The following is a 27,476-nucleotide window of genomic DNA, read 5'->3' as shown; positions in this document are numbered from 1 at the left end:
AGGTTCCCAGGCTGAGGGTCTAATCAGAGCTACAGCAATACCAGATCTAAGATGCAGCTCACGGCAACACCAGATCCTTAACCTACTGAGCGAGGCGAGAGATAGAACCCGAAACCTCATGGTTCCTAGTTGGATTCATTTCTACTGCACCTTGACAGGAACTCTATAATTCTTGACAGACTAGTCTAGTCATACTCTGACTCCTTTCTACCACTCAATTCTTAAACTCTTGTAGCCTACTTCCACCGCTATCACTCTATCCTATCGCACCTTCTTAAGTCCCTAATGATCTTACAGAATCAGAGTATTATAATATAGCTTCTACCCAATCAACAGCTAGATTCAAGGGCCTTTAAGAAGACTACACACTTCATGCTCTCTGTATCATTTGACACTCCTGGTAATGCCTACTGAAACTCTCCTCCATGGATCCCATGACAGCACACTATCCTAATTCTCCTCTTACCTCTCTGGCAACAACTTCAGTATCTCTTAATAGCCTCACTTCTGCTCACTCCACAGTGTGGGTGTTCCCCTAGGCTCAGTCCTTGGCTTTTTTCTCTGACTACATTCTTTTATTTCATCTTCTTTCATGGTTCTAATTATTGTCTCAACTTAGAAGACTGCTGAAGCTTCATCTCCAGTCCCAATATTTCCCCTGAGATGGCATACTAAATGTCTACATTTCTGCTGGACATTTCCATTTACATATTACCAACCCTTAAAACTTATTGAAAATGTCAGCATTTTAGAGCCAAGAGGGTACCATTTGTATCTAATTCAACCCCTTCATTATATAGATGAGGAAACTTATGTAGCTTGTGTAAGACAATGCAATGTGTCATACAGAACTCTTGGTTCCCAGGCTGGTGCCTTTCCTGGTGTTAATAAATCAAAATATTATTTTTCCTTTAGAGATGTCCTATTCTGCCTTTTTATTTTATTTATTTATTTATTTATTTATTGGTCTTTTTGTTGTTGTTGTTGTTGTTGTTGCTATTTCTTGGGCCGCTCCCGAGACATATGGAGGCTCTCAGGCTAGGGGTTGAATCGGAGCTGTAGCCACCGGCCTAACGCCAGAGCCGCGTCTGCAACCTACACCACAGCTCATGGCAACGCCGGATCGTTAACCCACTGAGCAAGGGCAGGGACCAAACCCGCAACCTCATGGTTCCTAGTCGGATTCGTTAACCACTGCGCCACGACGGGAACTCCTATTCTGCCTTTTTAAAAAGTCTCTTTTACTTCTGTTGATGCTATTTCTGGTATCATCATTTTTCTGGATACCTAGTCTTGAAACTTGGTGCTATACTTTTTGTTGTGTGTGTGTCTCTCTCTTTTTTCTTTCTTTTTTTTTTTTTTTTTTTTCTTTTTAGGGCTGCACCTGAGGCATATGGAGGTTCCCAGGCTAGGGGTAGAATCAGAGCTATAGCTGCCGGCATACACCACAGCCACAGCAATGCTGGATCCTTACCCACTGAGCAAGGCCAAGGATCAAAACTGCATCCTCATGGATGCTAGTCAGATTTGTTAACTGCTGAGCCATGATGGGAATTCCTGTTATGTCTCTCTCTCTCTCTTTTTTTTTTTTTTTTTTTTTTTGTCTTTTTGCCTTTTCTAGGGTCATTACCGTGGCATATGGAGGTTCCCAGGCTAGGGATCTAATCAGAGCTGTAGCCACCAGCCTACACCAGAGCCACAGCAACGGAGGATCCGAGCCTGCAACCTATACCACAGCTCACGACAACACCAGATCCTTAAGCCAGGGGTCAAACCCGAAACCTCATGGTTCCTAGTCGGATTCGTTAACCACTGCGCCACAATGGGAACTCCCCTGTTATGTCTCTTAAGATCCATTTCTTCCTACCCATTTCATTGCCAGGTCACCTCAACTATAGCAATAGCCTCTCTTACCTGTGTTTTCCTGGAACAACTGCATGTCATTTCCTATTCAGTAGTTCCCCAGTACTTTGAGAAGAAAGTCCAAAACTTTTAGTTAAGGTTTTATGTTTCTTACTCTGCTCCCATGCGCAATCCTTCTGTTCCAGTTTTGTTTGTTTGTTTGATTTGCCCCTCAAGACTCTAAACATTTTTGGCCTCTACACTCTTGTTCATGCTGCTCACCTTGCCCAACTTTTCCTGCTTCTGTTAACTAAACCCTACCCTGCTTTTAATGACTAACTCAAGTCCTTCTCCCAAATATTCTTTCCATTAAACATGATAATATATGCTTAGTTTTTGGCCCTTTATGCCATCAAATAAAATGAAGTACATAAAATGCTTAGTATAAGGCTTGGTATATAGCAAGCTCTCAAAAAACGCACTTTTCTCCTTTCTGTCTTTTTTTTTTCTTTTTCTTTCTTTTTTTTTTTTTTTGTCATTTTTGGCTGCCCTGTGGCATATGGAGCTCCTGGGCCAGGGATCAGATCCAAGCTTCAGTCGTGACCTAAACTGAAGCTGCACTGTGCCAGGCCAGGGCACAACCCATGTCCCAGCGCTCCCAAGATGCCATCAATCCCATTTTGCCACAGTGGGAGCTCCCTCACTTTCTTTCAAAATATTTTTATTTTATCCAATTTGATTCCTGTGACAAATTTTGTGTAACTGAAGTCAGATATTAGTTCCATTTTATAAATGAGTAAATAGACTGAGAGTTTAAATCAAGGGGTCAGCAAGAATCATATACCATATATACTTTGTGGGCCATACACCTCTGCTACAACTATACAACTCTGCCAATGTAGCCCAAAGCAGCTATACCTAATATATAAACAAACAGTAGAGCTGTGTTCCAATGAAGTTTGTTTGTTTTCTTGTTTTTTTTTTTTTTTTTTTTTTTTGCCTTCTCTAGGGCTGCTCCCGCAGCATATAGAGGTTCCCAGGCTAGGGGTCGAATCGGAGCTGTATCCATCAGCCTACGCCAGAGCCACAGCAATGGGGGATCCGAGCCGCGTCTGCAACCTACACCACAGCTCATGGCAACACCGGATCCTTAACCCATTGAGCAAGGCCAGGGATAGAACCCACAACCTCATGGTTCCTAGTCGGATTCATTAACCACTGTGCCACCAAGGGAACTCCCCAATGAAGTTTTATTTACAAAAACAAAAGCGGAGTTGGACTTGACCTGTAGGCAGTACTGTGCAGACCTCTGGTTTAAGAGACTTGTTCAAAGTCAAATGCCTGATGAGTATCGGATTTTGGATAGAATCCAGATCTCCTGACTTCCAATCCAGTGCTTTTTCACCATATTATGTTGTCGCCTATATAATGTGTTTTGCATTTACCATATTCTACCTTGTTTTACTATTTATCTTTTACACCTACTTACTGTGCTTTGTTAGTCTGAGACACACTGAAATATTATCAACAGTTCCTGATACAAACTAGGCTTTCAATAAAAGCTTGCTGATGAGCATAGTCATGTCCTAACCTAGCTCTATTTTGGTACTTTGAACCTGGCTTATTCTAAAGCAGGCTTCAGTTTCTGTGTGAATTCTATTAGCATAATTGACGAGAATACATCTGTGTGTGTATGTGCCTGTGTTTTAGGGGAGGTACTCAAAGAACCTTATTACGCAAGTACCTGGTTGAGAACCTGCTTTCTTCTTTTGAGACTTTCCCTACTGTTTTCCAGTAGCCACTTCCGGTAGATTCGAATTTATGTGAATAACCATTAATGGATGGACATATGTGTAGAAGTAACATACGAATAAAATAAAAGGAAAGCTTTTTCCACAGTGACGAGGAAGTTAAAAAAGAGATATTTCTAAGTTTCACTTGGAGACAAATGGGATAGAAGCTGACATAAAATAGTCTTTGATTCTAAATCCTGCAGATGTTTCCCAATTCTTCCTTCAGTGATTTCACTTTATTTAGTGAAATGGCTGGGAAGGTGCTATTATAGGAAACTCAGAGTATGTTCATTTCCTTTCTGTTCCTAAGTTTTCAGGCAGATAAGGGGTGTAAAGCTGTTTTTCATCCGGAGGACAGACCTCAATGAATTTGTGTCCTTTGCGAAGAGAAAACAGGAAGCATGCTCAGGAAGCTTCGCCTGTTTCTCTCATTTTCCTTCCAGAAAAAGAAAAGGATTAGATATCTATTTAAGATTTAATAGGATTAAGGGGTACGGAAATCAGGCTGACCTCAGAGGCCGAAGGACGGCGACTCCAAGAGAAGACGGAAGAAGCTGTTTGAGGGGAATTTAAGGCAAGTATTTTGCTTTGCCAGGTGTTGAGTTCAAGCCCGGGGGTTGACGATGAGCCGGGGGAGTGAAGAAACCTTCGATCCAGGCCAAAAGGAATGTTGCCACGGTTTCCACAGTTTCCACTTAGCTCCTCTCTCGGGTGGGTCCTCTTGTCTGCGCGCGGCGCTGGGGATTACGTAACTTCCGCTTCCGCTTGAGGCGGGCTTCGCGTCGGCGGGGCGCTGAGGAGCGAGGGCTTCGTCCTGGGTTTGGGGGAAGTGAGGAGATTGGGGCGGGAGGGCGCAGTTGGCCTCGTTCCTAAACACCAAGAAGGACTCCCTTCCCAACTCCTACCCCAAACCGTCCTGTGACCGTGAGCGGTAATTAGGGGGGAGGGGAACGCCTGCAAAGTGTCCCAGTTGGCCCTTGTCTAGGCAAGTAAATTTCTGTGAGGACGGCCAGCTACCGTCTCTTTTCATCGCTATGGTAGGGTTTGTATTGGCAAGGAGAATGAGGGAGTCGCGTGTACTTTCTAGAATATGAGGACTTGACCCTGTCTCGCATATTCCAGAGCCCGATGCATTTCCAGACCCATAAATAAGCCACGTGGTTTTGTATTCTGTTGTGTTTCTCTTTCTTACCTGATCTCTATAGTTTACTTCTTTCGCCATCATACTTTAGGTCCTGCAGAGTAACGACTTAAATCCAAGGTCATGGCAAATCATCTGAAGTTCATTGCCAGGACTGTGATGGTACAGGAAGGGAACGTGGAAGGTGCATACAGGACCCTAAACAGGTAACTGCCAAGGGACCAGAATCATGGCTAGACCAACTCTCTTGAGAAGGGTGGTTGTTTTGTCTCTTCCCCTGGCATAGGTTGTCTCAAACTAGTGCCAGTTGAGGTGTTCACAGACTTGAAACTTCTCAGCCCCTCATTTTTCTATCTTAAAAATGAAGTTATTCCCCAAATTTAACTGTATGAAGGTTATTCATCAGCAGTCATATCTTTGATGACGAACCTGCATTCTATCCAAGATTTTAAAAAAACCCAAAGGGAAAATCAAGTTAGAAAGTTGCTAGTAAGGGGGAAGGTAGTACATGACATATTAAAAGCTGATCGAGGGATTGGTGTGGGACAAGGCCAATGGGAAACATGAACTCAGATTTGGGATCTTAGAGAAGCAAGCAAGAGATGGAAAAGTGTTAGAGGTTCAGAGAAAGATTACGGCAAAAGCAAAAAACATGCTGATGGAAATGAAGTGGCCGGAGTGGAGGAGCTGTGTTGAAAGGTTTTGAATGCTAGGCTAAGAAATTTGGAATGACTCTAATAAAGAAGGCCTCAAGCAAAGAGCTCCTTAACCTTCCCTTGTCTCTAGTTGTAAAGATTTTGACTTTCTGTCCTGCTTCATCATTTTCTCTTCTCAGTGAGGCAGAGTTTGGAGAAACAAATGCCTGTTGAGTTGAATAATCAAATAACTATATATGAAGGAGTTCCTGTTGTGGAGCAGCGGAAATGAATCCAACTAGTAATCATGAGGTTGTGGGTTCAATTCCTGGCCTTGCTCAGTGGGTTAAGGATTCAGTGTAGGTCAGCACCTGTAACACTGATTTGAGTCCTAGCCTGGGAACCTCCATATGCCTCAAGTGCGGCCCTAAAAAGGAAAATAACAATAATAATAATTATTATTATATGAAAGAGATCTTAGCATATGAGCTGGCCCTCTTCCTTAAGGCCACTAAGGTGGTTAGTTTTGTTTCAGAAGTAAGAGATGCCTATATTTATATTAAATTATATTTATTGGGTCACAATTATTGACAGGAGCATAAGACACACATTTTTTCCTAGTCAGTGTTCTTTGGTCTATGTTACTAGATTATTTATTAATTTCTGTGGAAAAGGAAAGACCTGTGGCAATCATTTTCCAGTTAAAAATCCTTGTTTGGTTAGATTTAAACATAGATGAGGTTTTTGGGGACTGAGAAAGTAAATGAAAGAGAACCAAGTTCTTAACAAAGCAAAGAGTTCTAATTGTAGAGGGCTGGATGGCAGAAGACTTACAGTAAATGGGAGCAAAGATGCTGTCAGTAGCTGTGTAATCGAGAAGCAATCGCAGGATAATCTGTTGTCTTTGAAGAGAATCTGATCTTGGGTCAACCTTATCACCTCTTTTGATGTCTGTGTATAGCAGTCATATCCTTGGACAAAAGCTGTTCCTTCTGCATTTTCCCTTACATTGAAAGTAAAGATAATCAGTTAAGCACAGGGTGGTAAAATATTCCTATTTCATTTTTTTTCCTATTGCTGCTCATTCCCAACCCTCCTGTTTCTTTTAGTGGCATGTTTGTGGGACGGTTGTGACGTCTAATGATCTTTCTCTGCCCCAGTACTGGAAGCACCAAATGAATGTCTTTACAGACACTAGGGAATTCGCTAGTGAGATGAAATGCTGAATTTGTGGAAAGGAAGTCTTGCAGACTACTTCACCCTTTTTCTTTCTTTTTTTCTTTTATGAAAACAAATTTAATTTAGTCTTATTTATTTATTGCCTTTTTTTGTCTTTTCTAGGGCTGCTCCCGCAGCATATGGAGGTTCCAAGGCTAGGGGTCCAATCAGAGCTGTAGCCACCAGCCTATGCCAGAGCCACAGCAACGCAACACAAGATCCGAGCCATGTCTGCAACCTACACCACAGTTTACGGCAACACCGGATCCTTAACCCACTGAGTGAGGCCAGGGATCGAACCCGAAACTCGTGGTTCCCAGTCAGATTTGTTAACCACTGAGCCACAATGGGAACTCCTCACTCTTTTTCTGACCTCTCCCTGTAAGTCTTTTTCTGTATGATTTATTGTATTTAGATGGGTCTTCTAATTTTCAGGTGATTTTGATGTTTATATTGTTGAAGCTGTTACTTGATGGTATGACAGATTTCTAAAGGCTCAGCTTTAGCTCCCCTCACTTCTCCTGCACCTAAAGTGCAGATAACACAAAAGCACACATTTTGTTCTTAGGAAATTAGCAACTTTGACATAGAACTAAAAAACAATTTGTGCTGCAGCATGATGTATTGAACCATTTTTTTATAATTATCAAGAAAGTAGCTATAACTTTAATATTTTTGAACAAAGCCAGGCCTTAAAATAGTTTTCTCATATATATGTGACAGCATAACTTAGTGGTTTAGAGCACAGATTCTGAAGCAGACTGACTGGTTAAGATCCCTTCTATGCCAGTTATTAGCATCATAATTTTTGATTAGCTGCTTAATGTATCTGCCTCAGTTTCTTCATCTGTTAACTAGAAATAATAATAGTGCCTGCCTTATAAGGTTGATGTAAGTTAGTAATATAGGAATTCCCATTATGGCTCAGCAGTAATGAACCTGACTAGGATCCATTACGACTCTGGTTGGATCCCTGGCCCCACTCAGTGACTTAAGGATCCGGCATTGCCATGAGCTGTGGTGTAGATGCAGACACAGCTCAGATCTGATGTTGCTGTGGCTGTGGTGTAGGCTGGCAGCTACAGCTCCAATTTGACTCCTAGCCTGGGAACTTCCTTAAGACAAAAAAAAAGTTAGTATTATAAATAAATCGCTTAGAACACTGCTTGGCATTGTATATTAGCTATTATAATTTGGAAGTGATTGTAAGGAAGTTTTTACCCTTTTGCTTTTATTTCGTGGGTGATTTATTTATTCATTTGTCTTGAGAGATTCACAGTTAGTTTTAACTTTTTTCTCTTCCTTGATCATCAAGTTATGTTCAAGGTGGCCTAGAGGTGAAAAAAATGAGAAAATAATTAAGCTTTATTTGTCATGAGAATCTAGTTTGTTACTGGTATTAGAATGACTTTTCTTATAGACAGCGATCCTTTCAACTCCTATATAGCTCCTCTGTAGCCTAATGCTAATCTCATTTTGAAATAAAGCATTTATTCTCTCAGTATGCACTGCTTCTGCATCCCCTATTTCCACTTACAAAAATTTAAGACCTGAAAAACAGATTATTTCCAATTTCCTGCCTGAAGGAGTTGATCATCTCTCTGTTGGTGCGAGGTGTGCAAGAAGGATAAGGCCAACTCTACCTTCTGAGAGAAGATTCTTCCTATTTCTTTGCCTGGGATTGTTCTAATTAACTTAGAAACAAGTCTCTATATCTCCATCTCTTACAAAATCTTTATTTAGTAAATATCTTTTATTCAATCAAAATTAGAGTTTGTTTGGAGTTCCTGTTGTGACTCAGTGGTTAAAGAATCCAACTAGGAACCGTGAGGTTGCAAGTTCGATCCCTGGCCTCGCTCACTGGGTTAAGGATCTGGTGTTGCCGTGACCTGTGTTGGAGGTCACAGACATGGCTCGGATCCTGCATTGCTGTGGCTGTGGTGTAGGCTGGTGGCTATAGCTCTCATTAGACCCCTAGCCTGGGAACCACCATATGCCTCGGGAGCAGCCCTAGAGGGAAAAAAAAAAATTAGAGTTTGTCCTGTTTTTTCTCTTCAAAAATTCTTCCTGATCCCAGGTATGGAGTGGGTGTAGGTGAGGGAAGAAGAAATAAATTTCAGAAGGTGAGGTGTGTTTGGGTACCTTCTGCCATTTGGCCTGGCCTAGTGCTGTCTCATTTTCCTATTCTTAAGAATCTGTTTTCAAATATCTCAAAATTAATTTCTTCCTTTTTTCTTTCCTTTCTTCTTCACATCCCCTTCCTCTTTTGTTAAACAATAGCCCTGTACTTTTGGATTCTCTTTTAAGGAGTTCCTTGGTGGCTCAGCAGGTCAAAGATCTGGCATTGTCACTGCAGCAGCTTGGGTCACTGCTGTGGCTTGGGTTTAATCCCTGGCTCAGGAACTTTTGTATCCCTTGAGCGTGGCCCATAAAAGTAAGATTCTCATTTTATAGGTGAATAGCAATTTATACACACTTTTTCCCTGGGTAAACATGCTCGTTTTATTTATTTATTTATTTTGTCTTTTCTAGAGCCGCTTCCATGGCATATGGAGGTTCCCAGGCTAGGGGTCTAATCAGCTGTAGCCGCCAGCCTACAGCACAGCCATAGCAATTCAGGATCCGAGCCATGTCTGCGGCCTACACCACAGGTCACGGCAACACCAGATCCTTGACCCAGTGAGCGAGGCCAGGGATTGAAGCTGCAACTTCATGGTTCCTAGTTGGATTCGTTAACCACTGAGCCACGACGGGAACTCCCCAACATGCTCATTTTAATCAGATGCAGCAGGAAACTGGTCAGTGTGACACTATGTGGTTTTTGGCCCTGGGCTGCCAGTCATCTGGGGATTACTTTAAAAAACAAAACAAGGAGTTCTCTTGTGGCTCAGTGGGTTAGGGATCCTGCATTGTCACTGCAGGGGCTTTGGTTGCTCCTGTGGCACAGGTTGGATCCCTGGCCCAGGAACTTCCACAAGCTGTGGGCATGGCCAAAACAAAAAACAAAAAAACTTTTGATGCCAAGGCCCAACCCGAGACTAAATCAGAATCTCTCAGCAGTGGCGTGTGACTAGCAGCATTTTTAAAAATGTCCCATGAGATTTTAATATTCAGCCAAAATTTTAATAGGCTTCTTAAGGCAGAGACCTGTGCTTTTCATTTGTGTATCCCTTGCTTTACTAAAGTGTTTGGCTCATAGAAAGCTCTCAATAAATGTCTACTTAATGAATGTAAATGTTTCTTTATCTTCCATCACTTCCTAAATTTAGTGTTTATCAAACCTTTCCACGGAAGTCTCCTTAACAGCAGAGGAGAATGAAGGAACTATTAAGGGATTCTTACATTCCAAGCAAACATGGGATTTCTTTGAGGTCTCTCTTTTTTTTCTTTTAAATTAAAATTTTAGGATTTTTTTTTTTTCTTTTTTCTTTTGCCTTTACATCTGTCTTAGGGCTAGCACCTCAACCTCTACTCTAGTTAAAGTTGATCCTCCAGGAGTTCCTGTTGTGGCTCAGCAGAAATGAATCTGACTAGCATCTATGAGGATGAAGGCTCATCCCTGGCCTCGCTCAGTGGGTTAGGGATCTGGCATTGCTATGTTTTGTGGTGAAGGTCACAGATGTGGCTCGGATCTGGTGTTGCTATGGCTGTGGTATAGGCCAGTGGCTACAGCTCTGATTCAACCCCTAGCCTGGGAACCTCCATATGTCAAGGGTGCAGCCCTAAAAAGACCAAAAAAAAAAAAAAAAAAAAAAGTTGATCCTCCATGCAGAAACATTAAGTTTATCCAGAGTTTTTTGTTTTATTTTTGTTTTTGTTTTTGGCTGTGCCCATGGCATACAAAGGTTCCCAGACCAGGGATCAAACCCAAGTCACAGCAGTTGACAATGCCAAACCTTTAATCACTAGGCCACCAGGGAACTCCTTATCCAGAGATTTTTGTCATTGGATAGTATCCTTGGCATTCTGTCAGGAACCTAGTTAAGAAACGTCGTGTTACTTTTTCTTTACTTTAGGGATTAAATCAACAACATAGGAATGGGTTTGGGGGAAAAACAGTTTAAAGAATTTAATCAGAAAGGAGTGGTGGCAGAAAAATAAAGGATTCTGGTTCCAGAGACTCAGGGCCTGAGGTGTGGTAATCTCTCTTGGGTTTCCTTATGAATTTGGAAAATTCAAACTTTGAGATGGGATTGTATAGAAAGGCAGTGCAAGAAGTGCATGGTTAGAAGCAGCCAGCATGGAGCAAGTGTTATGTCAGTGATTTTTAAAATCTTTGGGATGGATATGTATTTTGTCAATTTAGATTTATTCTTTAGCAAGCTGCATTTCTGTTCCTTTTTATCTCAGCGTGTTAGATATATGTCCTTAAATTGTACTTTAGCCTCAGGGGAAAAAAGCGAACAAATGTTTTTTTTTTGTTTGTTTGTTTTGTTTTGTCTTTTTGCCATTTCTTGGGCCGCTCCTGCGGCATATGGAGGTTCCCAGGCTAGGGGTCTAATCGGAGCTGCAGTCGCCGGCCTACGCCAGAGCCACAGCAACACGGGATCCGAGCTGCGTCTGCGACCTACAGCACAGCTTTCAGCAACGCCGGATCGTTAACCCACTGAAGAAGGCCAGGGACCGAACCTGCAACCTCGTGGTCCCTAGTCGGATTCGTTAACCACTGCGCCATGACGGGAACTCCACGAACAAATGTTTTGCTCACATTTGCTTTTTTTTTTTTTTTTTTTTTTGCTATTTATTGGGCCGCTCCCACGGCATATGGAGGTTCCCAGGCTAGGGGTCCAATCAGAGCTGTAGCTGCCGGCCTACACCAGAGCCACAGCAACGGGGGATCCGAGCCGTGTCTGCAACCTACACCACAGCTCAGGCAATGCCGGATCCTTAACCCACTGAGCAAGGCCAGGGATCGAACCCACAACCTCATGGTTCCTAGTTGGATTTGTTAACCACTGCACCACCACGGGAACTCCACATTTGCATGTTTAAACAAGCTAGGGGTCTAATTGGAGCTGTAGCTGCCGGCCTATGCCAGAGCCACAGCAATGCTGGTGTCCATGCCTCGTCTGCAACCTCCACCACATCTCACGGCAACCCCTGATCCTTAACCTGCTGAGCGAGGCCAGGATCGAACCCACAACCTCATGGTTCGTAGTCAGATTTGTTAACCACTGAGCCACAGTGGGAACTCCGGTTTTGTTGTATTTTTTAGGTTCCTTGTATAAGTGATATCATACAGTATTTGTCTTTCTTTGTCTGACTTACTTCACTTAGCATAATGCCTTCCACGTCCATCCAAACAGTATTTTCTGACACACTTTACTTCTTTTCCTCTGCTTTTCCATTATGTTCCCTGGACACTTTTTCTGTATATCTCTCATATAGCCAGGCTTCTCCTTATCTCTCTCAGCTTTCCAATAGTTGGTAGTTTAAAAACAAGTTGCTTGTTCTGCAGTCTAATTAAGCAATAAGTATGAGAGCAACTGAGAGGAGAGGAAGGCAATTAAAGCTTCAGCATGTTTGGAGCACAGAGGTAGTCTTACAAAAGAAGCAGCCTATATGTCGGCCCAGTGAGACCTCCATTAATGCTTGTTATATAACCAAGGGACCTCCTTGGTGCCCTGGAGTGAAGAAATGGAGAGTAGGGGTTGCTAGGAAGCCCTACATGATTGGCTGGTCCCCAAATTAGGAAAGGCAAGCACACTGAAAGTGTGCCCAGTTGACCCCTTTTATTCCTGGTAGGCAAGCTCCTGGGCCCATTGAATTCTTCTGTGTACATATTGGTCCTGACGTAGGCTGGCTGTGAGTCTGCCACCCCTAAACTACCCTGGCCCAGGCAGCTCAGCTCCTTTTACATAATCTGTTGAATTTCACTAAAACTGGCAGCTGAGTTCTCCTTCAGTGTTAGGTTGCCAGGCACCCAAATCCAGGCTGATCTGTTTACTCTAAACCTCTTGGTCTGCTAGTCCTTGAACTACCTTTGAAAGCAGAAACATCATTAGTGACACCATCTCTATTTACTTCATGAGTTTTACAAAGCTCTTCCTACAACCTTTTTTGTTAGAAATGAGTTGAGCAGATGCTTCTACTGTAGGAATTCTGGAATATTTGAAGATAATCTGTGGTTTTTGAGGATAACTAAAAATTCTGGGTAAAGCAAGAAGTCATGGCGTTCCCGTCATGGCGCAGCGAAAATGAATCCAACCAGGAACCATGAGGTTTCGGGTTTGATCCCTGGCCTCTCTCAGTGGGTTAAGGATCTGGGTTGCTGTGATGTAGGTCACAGATACAGCTCTGATCCCACATTGCTGTGACTGTGGCCAGCAGCTGTAACTCTGATTAGACACCTAACCTGGGAACTTCCATATGCCTCGGGTGCTGCCCTGAAAGGACCAAAAAAAAAAAAAAAAAAAAAAAAAGGCAAGAAATCCTCACCTGGCACCTTGGAATTTATTTGGTATGTGTTTTGGAAATAGAACAGTGCAGGGACATCATTTAGCAACCCCATCATTATGTTGGGGGGGCACCAATCTTCATTTTTTTTTCCCCCTCCTCTACTCTTATATTCCTTTGTTGCATTTTTCTTGTCTTGCTTTTTGGCCTGACCACATGGGCATTTACTTGGTAAGATGATCGCTTCTGTTTTAGAACCCTTTTGAAACTCCAGTAGGATACCTGAGTACCTGTCTAAACTCCCTTCTCCTTTTGCAGTTTTCTTTCATCCTGTTTTAAACTGTCTTGGGGAGTTCCCGTCATGACTAGTATCCATGAGGATGTGGGTTCTATCCCTGGCCTCAATCACTGGGTTAAGGATTAGGCGTTGCCCTGAGTTGCAGTGTAGGTCTCAGACACAGCTCAGACTCTCGTTGCTGTGGTTGTGGCGTAGGCTAGCAGTTGTGGCTCTAATTCAACCCCTAGCCTGGGAACTTTGATATGCTTGAGGTGTGGCCCTAAAAAGCAAAAAAAAATTTTTTTTTAATTTAAAAAATAAATAAACTGTCTTGGTCATTCCAGTCAGATCTTCTTCCTAGATGAAGTCATATCTAGGGTCTCTATTCCCTTCATGATCTCTCCTCAAATCTACTCTCCTTGCCGTTTTTATATTATATATCCAATCTTTTCCTCCCAGGCCCTTTTTGGGTTTTTTTCTGTCTTTTTCTCTAGCTTACTAGTCTCTAGTTCAAAAAGTGGCCTTCATTAAATAGGAGTAAACAAAGTCTAGACAGAAATAAAGGCTTAGATATTTGGATCAGTTCCTTTCCCTTGGCGTGCCATGTCTTTTTGGCTTGCATCTTTTTACGCTAATTAGGGAGCCTGGCCAAGCTCTTTCCTTCTTCATTGTCTCTTTGCCTGTGGGCACTACAATAATTTGTCTTTGTGTGTGTGTGGTTTTATTTGAAAAGCAGAGTGCTGTTATAGAGCACAGCACTAAAGACCTGAATTCTACTTCTAGCCCCATATTGTGATCTTGGGAGGTCAACCTCTTTGAACTTCAGTTTTCTGATCTGCAAAAAGATGACATTACCTGCTTAATCAGTTTTATAGGATTATGATTAGGATCATGGATGTGAAAATGTGCCATTTTAGTAAAAGTAATTCTGAGGCTTTCTGAGCTAATATTTCCAAGGATTGTGTCTATTATAACTTAATCCGTTGAGCTATGGACATTTTTCAGTCACTTAGAAGATTCATTTTTTATATTCATTTACTGATAATTTGCTCTTTGCCCAGTATTAAGTGCAAAAATGAAAGACCTAATTTCTAACCTTAGAAAGCTTACAACCCAGTAAGGGGGATTTAAAAAATTAAAAAACAAAACATGGCTAAATATAGTAATGTCTGATAGGTGCTTTAAAAGAGTCGTTAACTGTGCTGTGCCGTTGGTTCTCCCTGGATCATCAGCAGCCAAGTCACTTGGGAACTTGTTAGAAATAGAGATTCTTGGAGTTCCCGTCGTGGCGCAGTGGTTAATGAATCCGACTAGGAACCATGAGGTTGCGGGTTCGGTCCCTGCCCTTGCTCAGTGGGTTAATGATCCGGCGTTGCCATGAGCTGTGGTGGAGGTCGCAGATGCGGCTCAGATCCCGTGTTGCTGTGGCTCTGGCGTAGGCCGGGGGCTACAGCTCCGATTGGACCCCTAGCCTGGGAACCTCCATATGCCGCGGGAGTGGCCCAAAGAAATAGCAAAATGACAAAAAAAAAAAAAAAAGAAAAGAAATAGAGATTCTTGGGCCCCACCCTAGACCTGTGGAATCAGAAACTGGAGGTGGCAAGCCATCTGTGTTTTAGCAAGTTTTCCAGGTGACTGTTGCATGCTAAAGTTTGAGAACCACTGTGCTTTGGGGAAAAGAGGGGAAGGAGTGATTAATTTCTCCTGGACTAGTTGATAAACACGGTAACTACTGATTTAGACTTTTGAAGAATAAATAGGATTTCATAAAAAAGAAAAAGAAACCGTGTTCTAAGAGAACATCATGCGCAAAGGTAAAAAATAGATATGTAGTATGTTTGGAGAACTGCACCTAGTTCAGTGTGACTAGACAGGCTTTTTAGGGCAGGTTATTAAAGATAAATTGGGGGGGGGTGAAACTCAGTTGTTTACGAATTTGAACTTAGTCTAGTGGTCCCCAAGTTTATCTGCATGATAATTATGCCAGGAACTTAACAGACCCTGCCCATGTCCCTCCCTACTTGTGATCTTTTTTTTTTTTTTTTTTTTTTTTTTTGCTTTTCGGGGCTACACCCATGGCATATGGAGGTTTCCAAGCTAGGTGCTGAATCAGAGCTGTAGCTGCTGGCCTACACCACAGCCACAGCAACAGAGGATCCAAGTCATGTCTTTGACCTAAACCACAGCTCACCGCAATGCCCGATCCTTGACCCACTGAGCAAAGCCAGGGATCGAACCAGCATCCACATGAACACTAGTTGGATTCTTTTACACTGTGCCATGGTAGGTACTCCCCCTACTTGTGATTTAATTGGTCTAAAGTATGGCCTAGGGTTTGGAATGTTTTTTGTTTTTGTCTTTTTAGGGCTGTACCCGCAGCATATGGAGGTTCCCAGGCTAGGGGTGGAATTGGAGCTACATTGCTGGCCTACGCCACAGCCACAGCAACATGGGATCCCAGCCACATCTGCAGCCTACACCACAGCTCACAGGATCCGTAACCCACTGAGCAAGGCCAGGGATCGAACCTGCATTGTCGTGGATGCTGGTCAGATTTATTTCCACTGAGCCATAATGAGAACTTTTTTTTTTTTATAATGAGTACTTTTTAAAAGCTCTTTAAGGAGGAGTTCCCATTGTGGCACAGCAGAAATGAATCCAACTAGGAACCATGAGGTTTCGGATTCAATCCCTGGCCTCGCTCAGTGGGTTAAGGATCTGGCGTTGCTGTGGCTCTGGAGTAGGTCAGTGGCTACAGCTCCAATTAGATCCCTAGCTCCAATTAGATCCCTAGCCTGGGAACCTCCATATGCCGTGGATGCAGCCCTAAAAAGGACAAAAGACAAAAAAAAAAAAAAAACCAAAAAACAAAAAACTCTTTAAGGAGTTCCTGCTGTGGCATCTTGGGAGCGCTGGGACACAAGTTCAATCCCCGGCCGGACACAGTGGGTTGAGGATCCAGCATTGCCATAGCTGTGGCATAGGACACGACTTCAGCTTCCCATCTGATCCCTGGCCAGGGAACTCCATACGCCAAAATGGGGTGGCAGGGGAGCGCTTGTAAGAGATGATTCCGTTGTATATCAGGGTTGGAGCCCACAGGTAAAGGTTAAGGGAATCATATAGAACCAAAAAGGAGGTTTACAATAAAAATCTGGGAGGTTACCAACATTTAAAGGTAAACTGACGAAGAAAGCCAGCAGTGGAGATCCTTTGTGGGCCAGGATAGTGAATCTTTGGTCTTTGGTGCCCTACTTTCCTATTGTAAGAGACTCTAGTGTTACAACAGGGTCCGCATGACTTCTGGGCATGACTGTGTTTTCAACAGAACCCCAATTGTCTATTCCTCCCACTTCTGGGAGTTTGTAGCAGTTCCCTTGCCTCCCATCTCCCTACCACCAAAACCTAGACAAACTGATCTTATTAATCAGCAGGAGCCTAGGAGAGAACCCCAGAGGGCAGTGGTTCCTGTGTCTGTTCACGCTTGTAATATACCTAAAGAAGCTCAAATCTTTTCAAGTTCATATTCAAACTATTATTGTTATCTTGGACTTTTAATATAAAATAGCATCGATAAATAGGAGTTTCCTACTGAGCTGAAGTAGCTGGTAGTTGCTCTTATTTTTATTTCTTTCTTCTTCTGTCCCCCTTCCAGCAATAATAGCATGTCTCAACTTCCCTGTCTCCAGTTGTATTTTTGACTTACTTTGTACATGTAATGAGAGGACATGGTCGGCAGGAATGAGATCTTGGAAACAATGCCAGGATAGAGGGTAGCTCCACCTGGTGCCTCTGGACAACCTCAGGACCAATTGATGATGGGTTAAGAGAGAGAAACAAGTTGCAGGTTGCAGCCAGAGCTGTCGGGAGCTTAAGGTTATAGAATAAGCCCTCCATTTTCTTGGCTTAGTGAGAACAAAAAGGTGAGTTTGAGTTAAGCATTTATGGATTCAACAAGAGAAGCTGCATTACACTGGATTGGGTAGGCAGGAAAAAAATTGAGTGCAATTTTATGGACACTTTAAAATTAATAAAATTTTGGTTTCTGCCTTCAGGGATTTTCAGTCTAATAGGGAGACATTTTTATAAATAACTAACGACATGGCAAAATGAAATAATTTCTAAATAGGTATAGATCAAAAACTGTTTTCTCTAAGAAGCTGAAAAAACTTTATGGAGAGTAGCATCTGGGTTTGGTATCAAAAAGATGAGGAAGGAGTTCCTGTCGTGGCACAGCATAAATGAATCCAACTAGGAACCATGAGGTTGCAGGTTCGATCCCTGGCCTCACTCAGTGGGTTAAGGATCCGGTGTTGCTGTGAGCTATGATGTAGGTTGCAGATGGGGCATGGATCCCACGTTGCTGTGGCTCTGGTGTAGGCTGGCAGCTGTAGCTCCAGTTCTACCCCCAGCCTAGGAACCTCCATATACCGAGGGTGTGGCCCTAAAAAGCCAAAAAAAAGATGAGGAAAATCTCAGAAGGTTGGCAAGTAGAGAGTGTCATTCTAGGCTGTGGAAACAGTGTGAGTAAAGACCTGGTATTAACATGTGTTCAGGGAGTACTCAGTAAAGTAGTATGGTTGGAGTGTGTGGTACATGGGAAAAACATGGTTGAGGCTGTTATTTTAATGGTCACATTTGTCACTGGTGTGATAAGGGCTTCTTTTTTTCCCTGTATTAAGCAAGCCAGAGATTTCTCAGGCTTATAGATTTCAGCTGCGTCTTAAACACAGTGGGAATGAAACTGCAATCTCAACTTGAGACCAAGTAGGAATCACCCATAATTATTTTTTCCTACTGCAAATGACTTACCCATTTGAAGATTCTGAAATGTCCCCTTGGTTGAGACTCACTGCCATAGGGAGCCACTGTTCTTTTGGAACCATGTCATATCCCTCAGGTGTGTTGTGGTAGGAAAAATGGTTGAGAATATGACCAGGACTCTAAACTTCCCAGGAGCAAGGACTGAATAACTAATTGCTTTTTGGTTTTGTTTTTTGGGGCCATGGCATGTGGAAGTTCCCAGGTGAAAGACTGAGCTCATGCCACAGCAGTGGCCCAAGCCACTGTAGTGACAATGCTAGATCATTAACCTGCTGCACCATAAGAGAACCTGGTAATTGCCTTTTTTATTGCCCTGTACATTATTATTTGGGGACCAGCCTCAGGCAGGTAATGCTATATTGTCACCATTTCACACCCTAACTTTTACAGACACCAATTGTTTGGTCAGGTGTCTTCTGACCGGTATGAAACTGAAAAAGAATAATGAGCCCACACCTCTAACTTCATTGCCTGTCTTTGTACAGAATCCTCACCATGGATGGGCTGATTGAGGACATAAAGCGGCGGCGGTACTATGAGAAGCCTTGCCGTCGGCGACAGAGGGAAAGCTATGAAACCTGCCGGCGAATCTACAACATGGAAATGGCTCGCAAGATCAATTTCTTGATGCGAAAGAATCGGGCAGATCCATGGCAGGGCTGCTGAGGCCTGTGATGAGGAGGCCCAATATAAAAACCCTTATTCATTTGTCTCCACCTCTTTTCTTTCTACAACCCCATTTTCTCTCACCTTTATTACATTAAACCCAATCATGTATATACAAGAACGCCTGCGTATGTAGGACCAATACCACTAGTCAGGAGTGGACCCTCTCTTTTATTAAATCAAAGAGGAACTGAGTCAAAAAGAGTATAATGATGGTTGCCAAAAAAGCTAGTGTTGGGAGTAGGGGAATGAGAAATTATTGTTTAATGAATATTGAGTTTCAATTTGGGAAGATGAAAAGGTTCTGAAGGTGGATGATAGTGATAGTTGCACAACAATGTGAGTTACTTAATGCCACTGAACTGTACATTTAAATGATTTAAATGGTAAATTCTCTGTTTTGCATATTTTCCTGTAACTTTTTAAAAGTAGTCTAAGAGAGGTGGGCAATTTTTCTAAAATGTATTGGTGTGTATCTGCCATTTCCCAACCAATCTTTATGAAACCCAAAGCAAGATCTTATTATTGGAAAAAGCATCTATTGCTCTTTACTGAACTGCCTTCCAACTATTAGATGAAAGGAAGGAGAGGAAGACTATATGTATTTGGAGTAAATTCTACTTCTGAAACACATACCAACCAGAGTAGAGAGCTGAAACCCTTGCTTAGAGTAATCCTTAAGATAGTCTAAAATTCACCCCTGTTTTGTCTTTCCTATGGTTTTCCTAAAGGAAGCTAATGGAAAGTTAGAGAAGAAAGCAATAGACAGATGGTAGGAAAGAGGGAATGGGGGAATGGTAACAAGAACAAAGTAAAAAAAAAGAAAAGAGGGAGTGCCCATTGTGGCACAGTGGACATGAATCCAACTAGGAACCATGAGGTTGCAGGTTCAATCCCTGGCCTCGCTCAGTGGGTTAAGGATCCGGTGTTGCCATGAACTGTGGTATAGATCGCAGATGTGGCACGGGTCTCATGTCGTGGCTGTGGTGTAAGTCGGCAGCTATAGCTCCAATTGGACCCCTAACCTGGGAACCTCCATATGCCACAGGTGCGGCCCTAAAAAGCAAAAGTATAAATAAATAAAAACATACTGCCTGCAGTTAAAAAAAAAAAAAAAAACTTACCTGGTGGCTCAGAGGGTTAAGGTTGTTGTCACTGCAGTGGCAAAGTTTTGATCCATTGCCATGGGCATGTCCCCAAAAAAAGGCAGAAGGGCACAGAGCCAGAAATACTTATAACAGTGGTTCACAAAGTGTGCTCTTTAGATCAGCAGCATCAACATCACCTGAGAAATTTCTTGAAGTGCAAATTTTAGAATCCTATTATAAGGCTGGAGCCCAGTAATCTGGTTTAACAAGCTCTGCTGCTAAAATTTGAGAACCAACCATTGCCCTATAGTACTCAAAAGAGATTCCAGGTGGAGGTCCCCACTACCACCCCTACCTCTCCTCAGCAGGCACTCCTGAGCATGTGACTCTTGACAGCTGGGGCACTGTGGGAAGACCAGCTGCTCTGCTTCCTCTTCTGCTGTGTTTCCTCTGGCCTTGGTCTCCTGATAGCCTTACTGCTAGTATAAGAAGAGTTGGTGCCAACCCCTGTGAGAGAAGGTGAAGTAGCTACCCTACCTCCCCATACCCTGACTGCAGCCCTCTCAAACAGTGTCAAAGTAGTAGGTCCTGGTGGCCTAGTGGTTAAGGTTTGGCTTTGTCAGTGCTGTGGCTTGGGTTCCATCCCTGGCCTGGCCTGGGAACTTCTTTTTTTTTTTTTTTTTTAGGGCCACACTTGGGGCATATGGAGGTTCTGAGGCTAGGGGTCCAATCAGAGCTGGACCAATTCTACACCACAGCCATAGCAACGCCAGATCCAAGCCGCTTCTGTGACCTACACCACAGCTCACACCAATGCCAGATCCTTAACCCACTGAGTGAGGCCAGGGATCAAACATGCATCCTCATGGATGCTAGTTGGGTTCAACAACTGCTGAGCCACGATGGGAACTCCAGGAACTTCTGGATGTAAGAAAACAAAAGTATGTCTGATTTGGGAGTTCCCTTTGTGGCTCAGGGGATTACGAACCTGACTAGTATCCATGAGGATGTGGGTTCAATCCGTGGCCTCCCTCAGTGGGTTAAGGATCCAGCATTGCTGTGAGCTGTGGTGTAGACTGCAGACAGCTCATATCCCAAGTTCCTCTGGCTGTAGTGTAGCCCATGGCTGCAGCTCCAGTCCAACTCCTGGCCTGGGAACTTACATATGCTGCAGGTGCGGCCTCCCAAAAAAAAGCAAAAAGAAAAAAAAGTATGTCTGATTTAAGCTACATTATACTGTGTTATAAATAAAATTTGCATTAAAAAGGTAATCAGCAGACTGCCAAACCTACCTGTCCAGATTACAAGTGTTCACATATTGCCCCCTTGTGGTATAGTGATGTAGCTTCATATTTCTTCTGGCCTTAATTCTGTTTTCAGTATCTTTCCTCCCTTTCACAATAATCATACTTAATTGATTAAACAGAAGATATGATGGATTGTTTCTCAGGGCTTGATATTTCTTCCACTCATCAGGAATAAGGCGCATGGTGAATAAAGCATTTTGTTGGGCACTGAATAGAAATAGCTTAAAAATAGAAGATCTGGTTCTTGCCCTCTATTTTTTTTTCTTCAGGGCCGCACCCTCTTCATATGGAGATTCCCAGGCTAGGGGTCGAATCGGAGCTGTAGCTGCTGGCCTACACCACAGCTCACAGCTAAGCCAGATCCTTAACCCACTGAGCAAGGCCAGGCATCGAACCCAGGTCCTCATGGACCCTAGTTGGGTTCATTACCACTGAGCCATGGTGGGAAGTTCTGGTTTTTGCCCTCTAGAAACTTATCTTAGGGTTGGAGAAGTTCTGTATACTGTCTTCAGCTTGGTTACTTTTGTACAACTTCATTTTAACGAGTTAACAACTTAGACCCTGATACTTCTGAATCACCCTTCAATCTCTGAATTTGGTTTTCAGTGCATCATTTTTGAATGATTTTGAGCCATGGCATGGAATCACCCCCTGCCAATTGCTTTTGTTAAAGAATAAAGTCATGGCTTCTGCCAAAATGGTAGGTTATGTTTGTGATAGCAAAACTAAACCTGTTACTTAGCAACATTTTTCCGTTACTTGACAACTTTTCTCTTGAGTCTAGTTGCTTCTGACCTCCCTCCAAAGGAGTGGCAAAGTTCTGGAATTTGTATCTAAGATGATCCCCTTCCTGTCCTAATCTCTAGTCCTGACCATTGTGTTCCTTGGAACAGTGAAGAGTGATGGGTTGTGGCAGGTAGCCAGTTGAGAAGAGGGTAACTGGCTGGCTGAAGTCACAGCCAGCTTGTACTGTCATGAAAGGGAGAGAGAACTTCTGCTCTGCTCTGGGAAGCTAGAAGATTTCTTATGGTCATTTCATGAGTTGGGATTGCCCTAATCTTCCTGCATTGGGTTTAGGAGGGTGGTGTTTTAGTACTTACAGTTACAAAGTAATAGATATACTATCTCCTACCTTGATCTTAGGCACCTATTACATCTCTTAGATGTCCACTAGATTACCTCTGGCAGCCTATTCCAATCATATTTTTTTTTGGTCTTTTTAGGGCCACATCTGCAGCATATGGAAATTCCCAGGCTGGGGTTCGAATTGGAGCTGTAGCTTCAGGCCTACACCACCACAGCAATGCCAGAAGCAAACCATGTCTGCGACCTACAGCACAGCTCACAGCAACGCCAAATCCTTAACCCATTTTTGAGGCCAGGGGTGGAAACCAAATCCTCATGGATACTAGTCAGGTTCATTACCACTGAGCGACAATGGGAACTCCCCAATCATAATTTAATGATTTCATAATGTTTAGTACTCTGGAAACAGGTACCCCTTTAAAAGTGGGACTCTTGAGTAACTGTGGCATTGTACTTTAAAATTTTCAGAAGTGTGCTAAGTGCAAAGAAAGAGTTTGTCTTTATGTTAATTGGAAATACTAAGGAATAATAACTCACTGTATACTAACAAGGTAAAGTAATAATGGAATGTAGGTAATTGAAGGGAAAGGCAAATATTGGAGCTTCTAGTCTGTGCCAGCTACCTTACATACATAGTTATTTATTTATTTTATTTATTTTTTTGTTTGTTTTTGCTCTGCCCAAGGCATGTGGAAGTTCCTGAGCCAAGGATAAAACCCACATCACAACAGTAACCAGAACCATAGCAGTGACAATGCCAGGTCCTTAACCTGCTGAGCCACCAGGGAACTCTATAGTCAGAAAGATCTAGATTCACTCATCATCTTGGCAAGTTTATATAACATAAATTCTATTCTTCCCTGTAAAATGAGGATAATTGTACCTACTTTACAGGTTTGTGGTAAGGATTAAATGAGATAAACACCTCAAATACTTAGCACAGTGTTTGGCACATAGAACTTAATAAATGTTAGCAGTTAATAATCCCCCATTTGTGCCAGAAACCTGATCATTGTTACCTCCTGCTCACTCAGTCGTCACAATCCATTTAATCCCTTCTGGTTGTCTCGATGACTAAATGCCACAACTCTAGTCCCAGCTATCATTATAACTCTTCTATTACTATAACTCTTCTATTACTTCTATTACTACAATAGCCATAGAACAATCTCCTTGCATCCCTGTTGACTGGCCTTCACACCTCAGCCTGAGTGATTGTTCTAAAATGCAACTTTGATCCCTTTTCACTTCGCTGCTTAAGTTAGTGATTAGTTCCCACTACTTTCAAGATAAAGTCTAAACCACTTAACATGGCATTTAAGGCCGTTCCTGACTGAACCTTGCTTTTCTCTCTAGCTACTTGTCTCTTCAGATGTACTTCAGGATCACAGAACATGCTGTTTTCTCCTCTCCTCAGCTGTACACCAGGATCTCGGTTTGGATGTTCTCCAAGATTCCTTCTCTGACTCCTTTTGCAAGAGAGTTCCCTTCCTTTCTCATATTCTCTTTTTCTTCTCTTGAGTTTAACTTTCTAAGTTTCTTTCTTTCTTTTTTTATTTAATGGCTGTACCCTTGGCATATTGGAAATTCTTGAGCCAGGGATCGAATCCGAGCTGTAGCTGTGGCAACACTGGATCCTTTTTTTTTTTTTTTTTTTTTTTTTTTTGGGCTGCTTCCGCAGCATGTGGAGCTTCCCAGTCTAGGGGTCTAATCAGAGCTGTAGCCGCTGGCCTATGCCAGAGCCACAGCAGTTCGGGATCCGAGCCGCGTCTGCGACCTACACCACAGCTCACGGCAACACTGGATCCTTAACCCACTGAGCAAGGGCAGGGACCGAACCCGCAACCTCATGGTTCCTAGTCGGATTCGTTAACCACTGCGCCACGATGGGAACTCCGCAACACTGGATCCTTTAACCCACTGTGCTGGGCCCAGGATCAAACCTACACCTTCACAGCGATCCAAGCTGCCGCAGTTGGATTCTTAATCCACTGTGCCACAGCAGAATTCCATAGTAGTTTATTTCTCTGTAAGTTGTGATTTATTACTATTGTGTCTTTCTCCCTCCATTAGATTTTTAATTACCTGGAGGTTGGGACTTTTTTGTCTATTCTACTTTCTATTTGTCTATTTTAGACACCTCATATAAATGGAATCATACAATATTTGCCTTTTTGTGTCTGGCTTACTTAACCTAGCTTTTTTTTTTTTTGTCTTTTTAGGGCCACACCCATAGCGTGTGGAAGATCCCAGGCTAGGGGTAGAATTGGAACTGTAGCTGCCGGCTTATACCACAGCCACAACAATGCCAAATCCAAGCCACGTCCGCGACCTACACCACAACTTACAGCAACACCGGATCCTTACCCCACTGAGCAAGGCCAGGGATCGAACCCCAGTCCTCACAGATACTAGTTGGGTTTTTTAACCACTGAGCCACAATAAGAACTCCAAACCTAGCATATTTTTAAGGTTTATTCGTGTACCATGTATCAGAAATTTATTCCTTTTTTATGAATGAATAATATTCCATTGTATGTGTATACTGCATTTTGGTTATTCATCTGTCAGTGAACACATAGGTTGCTTCAATCTTTTCACTACTCTGAATAATGCTGCTATGAACATGGGTGTACAAATCTTTGAGACTCTGCTTTGGTTTTGGAGGTATATACTGAGAGGAGAATTGCTGGGCCATAGAGTCATTCTACTTTTAATTGTTTGATAAACCACCATGCTGTTTTCTACAGTGGTTGTACCATTTTACATTCCCACTAACAGTGCACAGAGTTCCAGTTTCTCCAGATCCTTGCCAATACTTGTTATTCTCTGGGCTTTTTTTTGTTTGTTTGTTTGTTTTGTTTTTTAGGGCTGCACCTTTGGCATATGTAAGTTCCCAGGCTAGGGGCTGAATCAGAACTGCAGCTGCTGGTCTATACCACAGCCACAGCAATGCCAGATCTGAGCCACATCTGTGATCCACACCACAGCTCATGGCAACACCAGATCCTTGGCCCACTGAGTGAGGCCAGGGATCAAACCTGCAGTTGGCAGATGCAGCTCAGATCTGGTGTTGCTGTGGCTGTGGTGTAGGCCAGCAGCAGCAGATGCAGCAAGGGGTTGAATCAGAGCTGTAGCTGCCAGCCTATGCTACAGCCACAGCAATGCCAGATCTAAGCTGTGTCTGTGACCTACACAGCTCATGGCAGTGCCAGATTCTTAACCCACTGAGTGAGGCCAGGGGTTGAAACTGCATCCTCAGTAGTTGGGTTCATTACCACTGAGCCACCACGGGAACTCCAAAGATGTGGTTCTTTAATTCAACAAATATTTAACTGTGCTAGGTGCTACTGCAGACATTTAAGATCTATCAGTGAACAGTAATTCCTGCCTTTATGGAGCTGACATTCTAGTAGAGAGAGTCAGATGATAAGCAATAAATATAATAAGTAAATTATCTAGGACTAATACTGTGATAAGTATTATGGAAAAAGAAAAAAAGAGAAAAAATTGGTCTGATTAACTATGACAAGCAGCCTTCAAAATTAAGTAGAGAGGTTGGGAAAGGCTTCTCTAAGATTTTGAATAAAAATCCAAAGGAGTGAGGGAACCAACCATGCAGCTATTTGAATGATAAGTAATTCAGGCAGAAAGCAACAAGTGCAAAGGCCTTGTATACTTGGCATGTTCAAGGAACAACAAGGGGTCAGGATTCTGTAGCTGTGGAGCTGAATGAGTAAAGGAAAGAGCAGTAGATGAGATTACAGGAGTTCCCTCGTGGCCTAGTGGTTAAGGATCCGGTATTGTCACTGCTGTGCTGTGAGTTCAATCCCTGACCCAGGAACTTCTACATGCCTCGGGTACAACAACAACAACAAAAAACAAGTGAGATCACAGAAGTAATGGAGTGTAGGGCATTTTTCACTAAGTAATATGGAAAGCCATGGAGTTCCTGGGCCAACTGCAGCCTAACACCAGGTCCTTAACCCACTGTGCCAGGCCAGGGATCAAACTTGCATCCCAACACTGCAGAGATGCTGTGATCCTGTTGGGCCACAGTGGGAACTTCATGAGTTTAGCTTTATATAAGTTCTTTACTGAGGGAGACACAGGTTTAAGAAGCACTTGAATCGTGTTCTGCTGGACTACAAAATTGGGGAGGCTTACAAGCTTACAGGTAGTTAAATAAGTTGTTTATTAAAAATTATAATTGGAGGAATTATAATTGGGGTTAAGAACTAGTATCCACGAGGATGTGGGTTTGATCCCACATCAAACTGGCCTTGCTCAGTGGGTTAAGGATCCAGTGTTGCAGCAAGCTGCAGTGTAGAACACAGGTGCGGCTCAGATCCAGTGTGGCTGTGGCTGTGGCACAGACCAGCAGGTGCAGCTCCGATTCAACCTCTAGACCAGCAACTTCTGTATTCTGCAAGTTAGGCCGTAAAAAGGAAGAAAAAAAAAGAAAAGAATTATAATTGGAGCTGGCAAGAAGTAAAGGTGCTTGTTAGGTAAGGATTAGTTGAGGACCAAAATGGTTGATTAGGAATTCCTGTCCTGGCTCAGCGAGTAAAGAACCCCACTAGTATCCATGAGAACACAGGTTCCATCCCTGGCCTTGCCCAGTGGATTAAGGAGCCAGTGTTGCCCTGAGCTGTGGTGTAGGTCACAGTCCTAGCTCTGATTCTGCGTGGCTGTGGCATAGGCCAGAAGCTGCAGCTCTGATTCAACCCCTAACCCGAATTTATATATGCTGCAGGTGGGGCCTAAAAAGTACTAGACTGCCAGCAATTATTTGTTTTGCGAATGAATGGAAGAAAGAAACAAAGGTGTGTGAGAGGGTACTATCTTCAGACTCCTCCCACACTAGTCGGTTTTCTGGGTCTCTTGGCACCACTGTTAAGGACAAAGGCTAAGGAGAGAGTGGTTAATACTAACGATCACTACTCTGAAGTTTACTTCCTACCAGAAAGTCCAGGTTTAGCCCAAACGCAGAAGCTCTGCTTTTAGTTCTAGCCATAGCCTTAGCGCACTTATTCTCCACGGGAATACTACAAGCAGCTCAATTTATGCTTCAGGTAACATTAATTTTGCGCTAATGTAGTTAACAGGTTTAGCACGGGGAACCGAAGGAGCCAAGTAGCTTGCCGGGGGAAATCGTTACGGCTCCGCCACGCATGCGCTCCGCCGCGGAAAAGTAGCTACT

At 43.0% G+C, this 27,476-nt stretch overlaps 1 protein-coding gene and 1 long non-coding RNA gene across 6 annotated transcripts; one reads left to right on the top strand and one right to left on the bottom strand.

Moving 5' to 3' along the window:
• On the top strand, positions 4,019–18,913 carry MRPS21 (mitochondrial ribosomal protein S21). 5 transcript variants are annotated; one of them, XM_013988092.2, is made up of 3 exons: positions 4,019–4,209; positions 4,868–4,982; positions 18,612–18,913. In XM_013988092.2, exons 2-3 carry the CDS (start codon positions 4,900–4,902, stop codon positions 18,790–18,792), a joined length of 264 nt encoding a protein of 87 aa, XP_013843546.1. In that variant the 5' UTR covers positions 4,019–4,209; positions 4,868–4,899; the 3' UTR covers positions 18,793–18,913. The 5 variants fall into 5 exon arrangements, with proteins under 5 accessions (XP_013843546.1, XP_005655453.1, XP_003355249.1 ...); XM_005655396.3 differs by lacking the exon at positions 4,019–4,209 and adding an exon at positions 4,381–4,460 and having other exon boundaries at positions 18,612–18,910; XM_003355201.3 differs by lacking the exon at positions 4,019–4,209 and adding an exon at positions 4,396–4,464 and having other exon boundaries at positions 18,612–18,910.
• On the bottom strand, positions 26,448–27,469 carry LOC110260326. Its single transcript, XR_002343444.1, has 2 exons — positions 27,237–27,469; positions 26,448–26,699 (listed from the first exon to the last, which is right to left on the bottom strand). It is a non-coding gene; the product is annotated as an uncharacterized LOC110260326 (long non-coding RNA).

This window comes from Sus scrofa, chromosome 4 (genome assembly GCF_000003025.6).
Source record: "Sus scrofa isolate TJ Tabasco breed Duroc chromosome 4, Sscrofa11.1, whole genome shotgun sequence".
Taxonomy (NCBI): Eukaryota; Metazoa; Chordata; class Mammalia; order Artiodactyla; family Suidae; genus Sus; species Sus scrofa.
The sequence above is the reverse complement of the archived record's forward strand: the minus strand, read 5'-3'. Positions and strand labels throughout refer to the sequence as shown.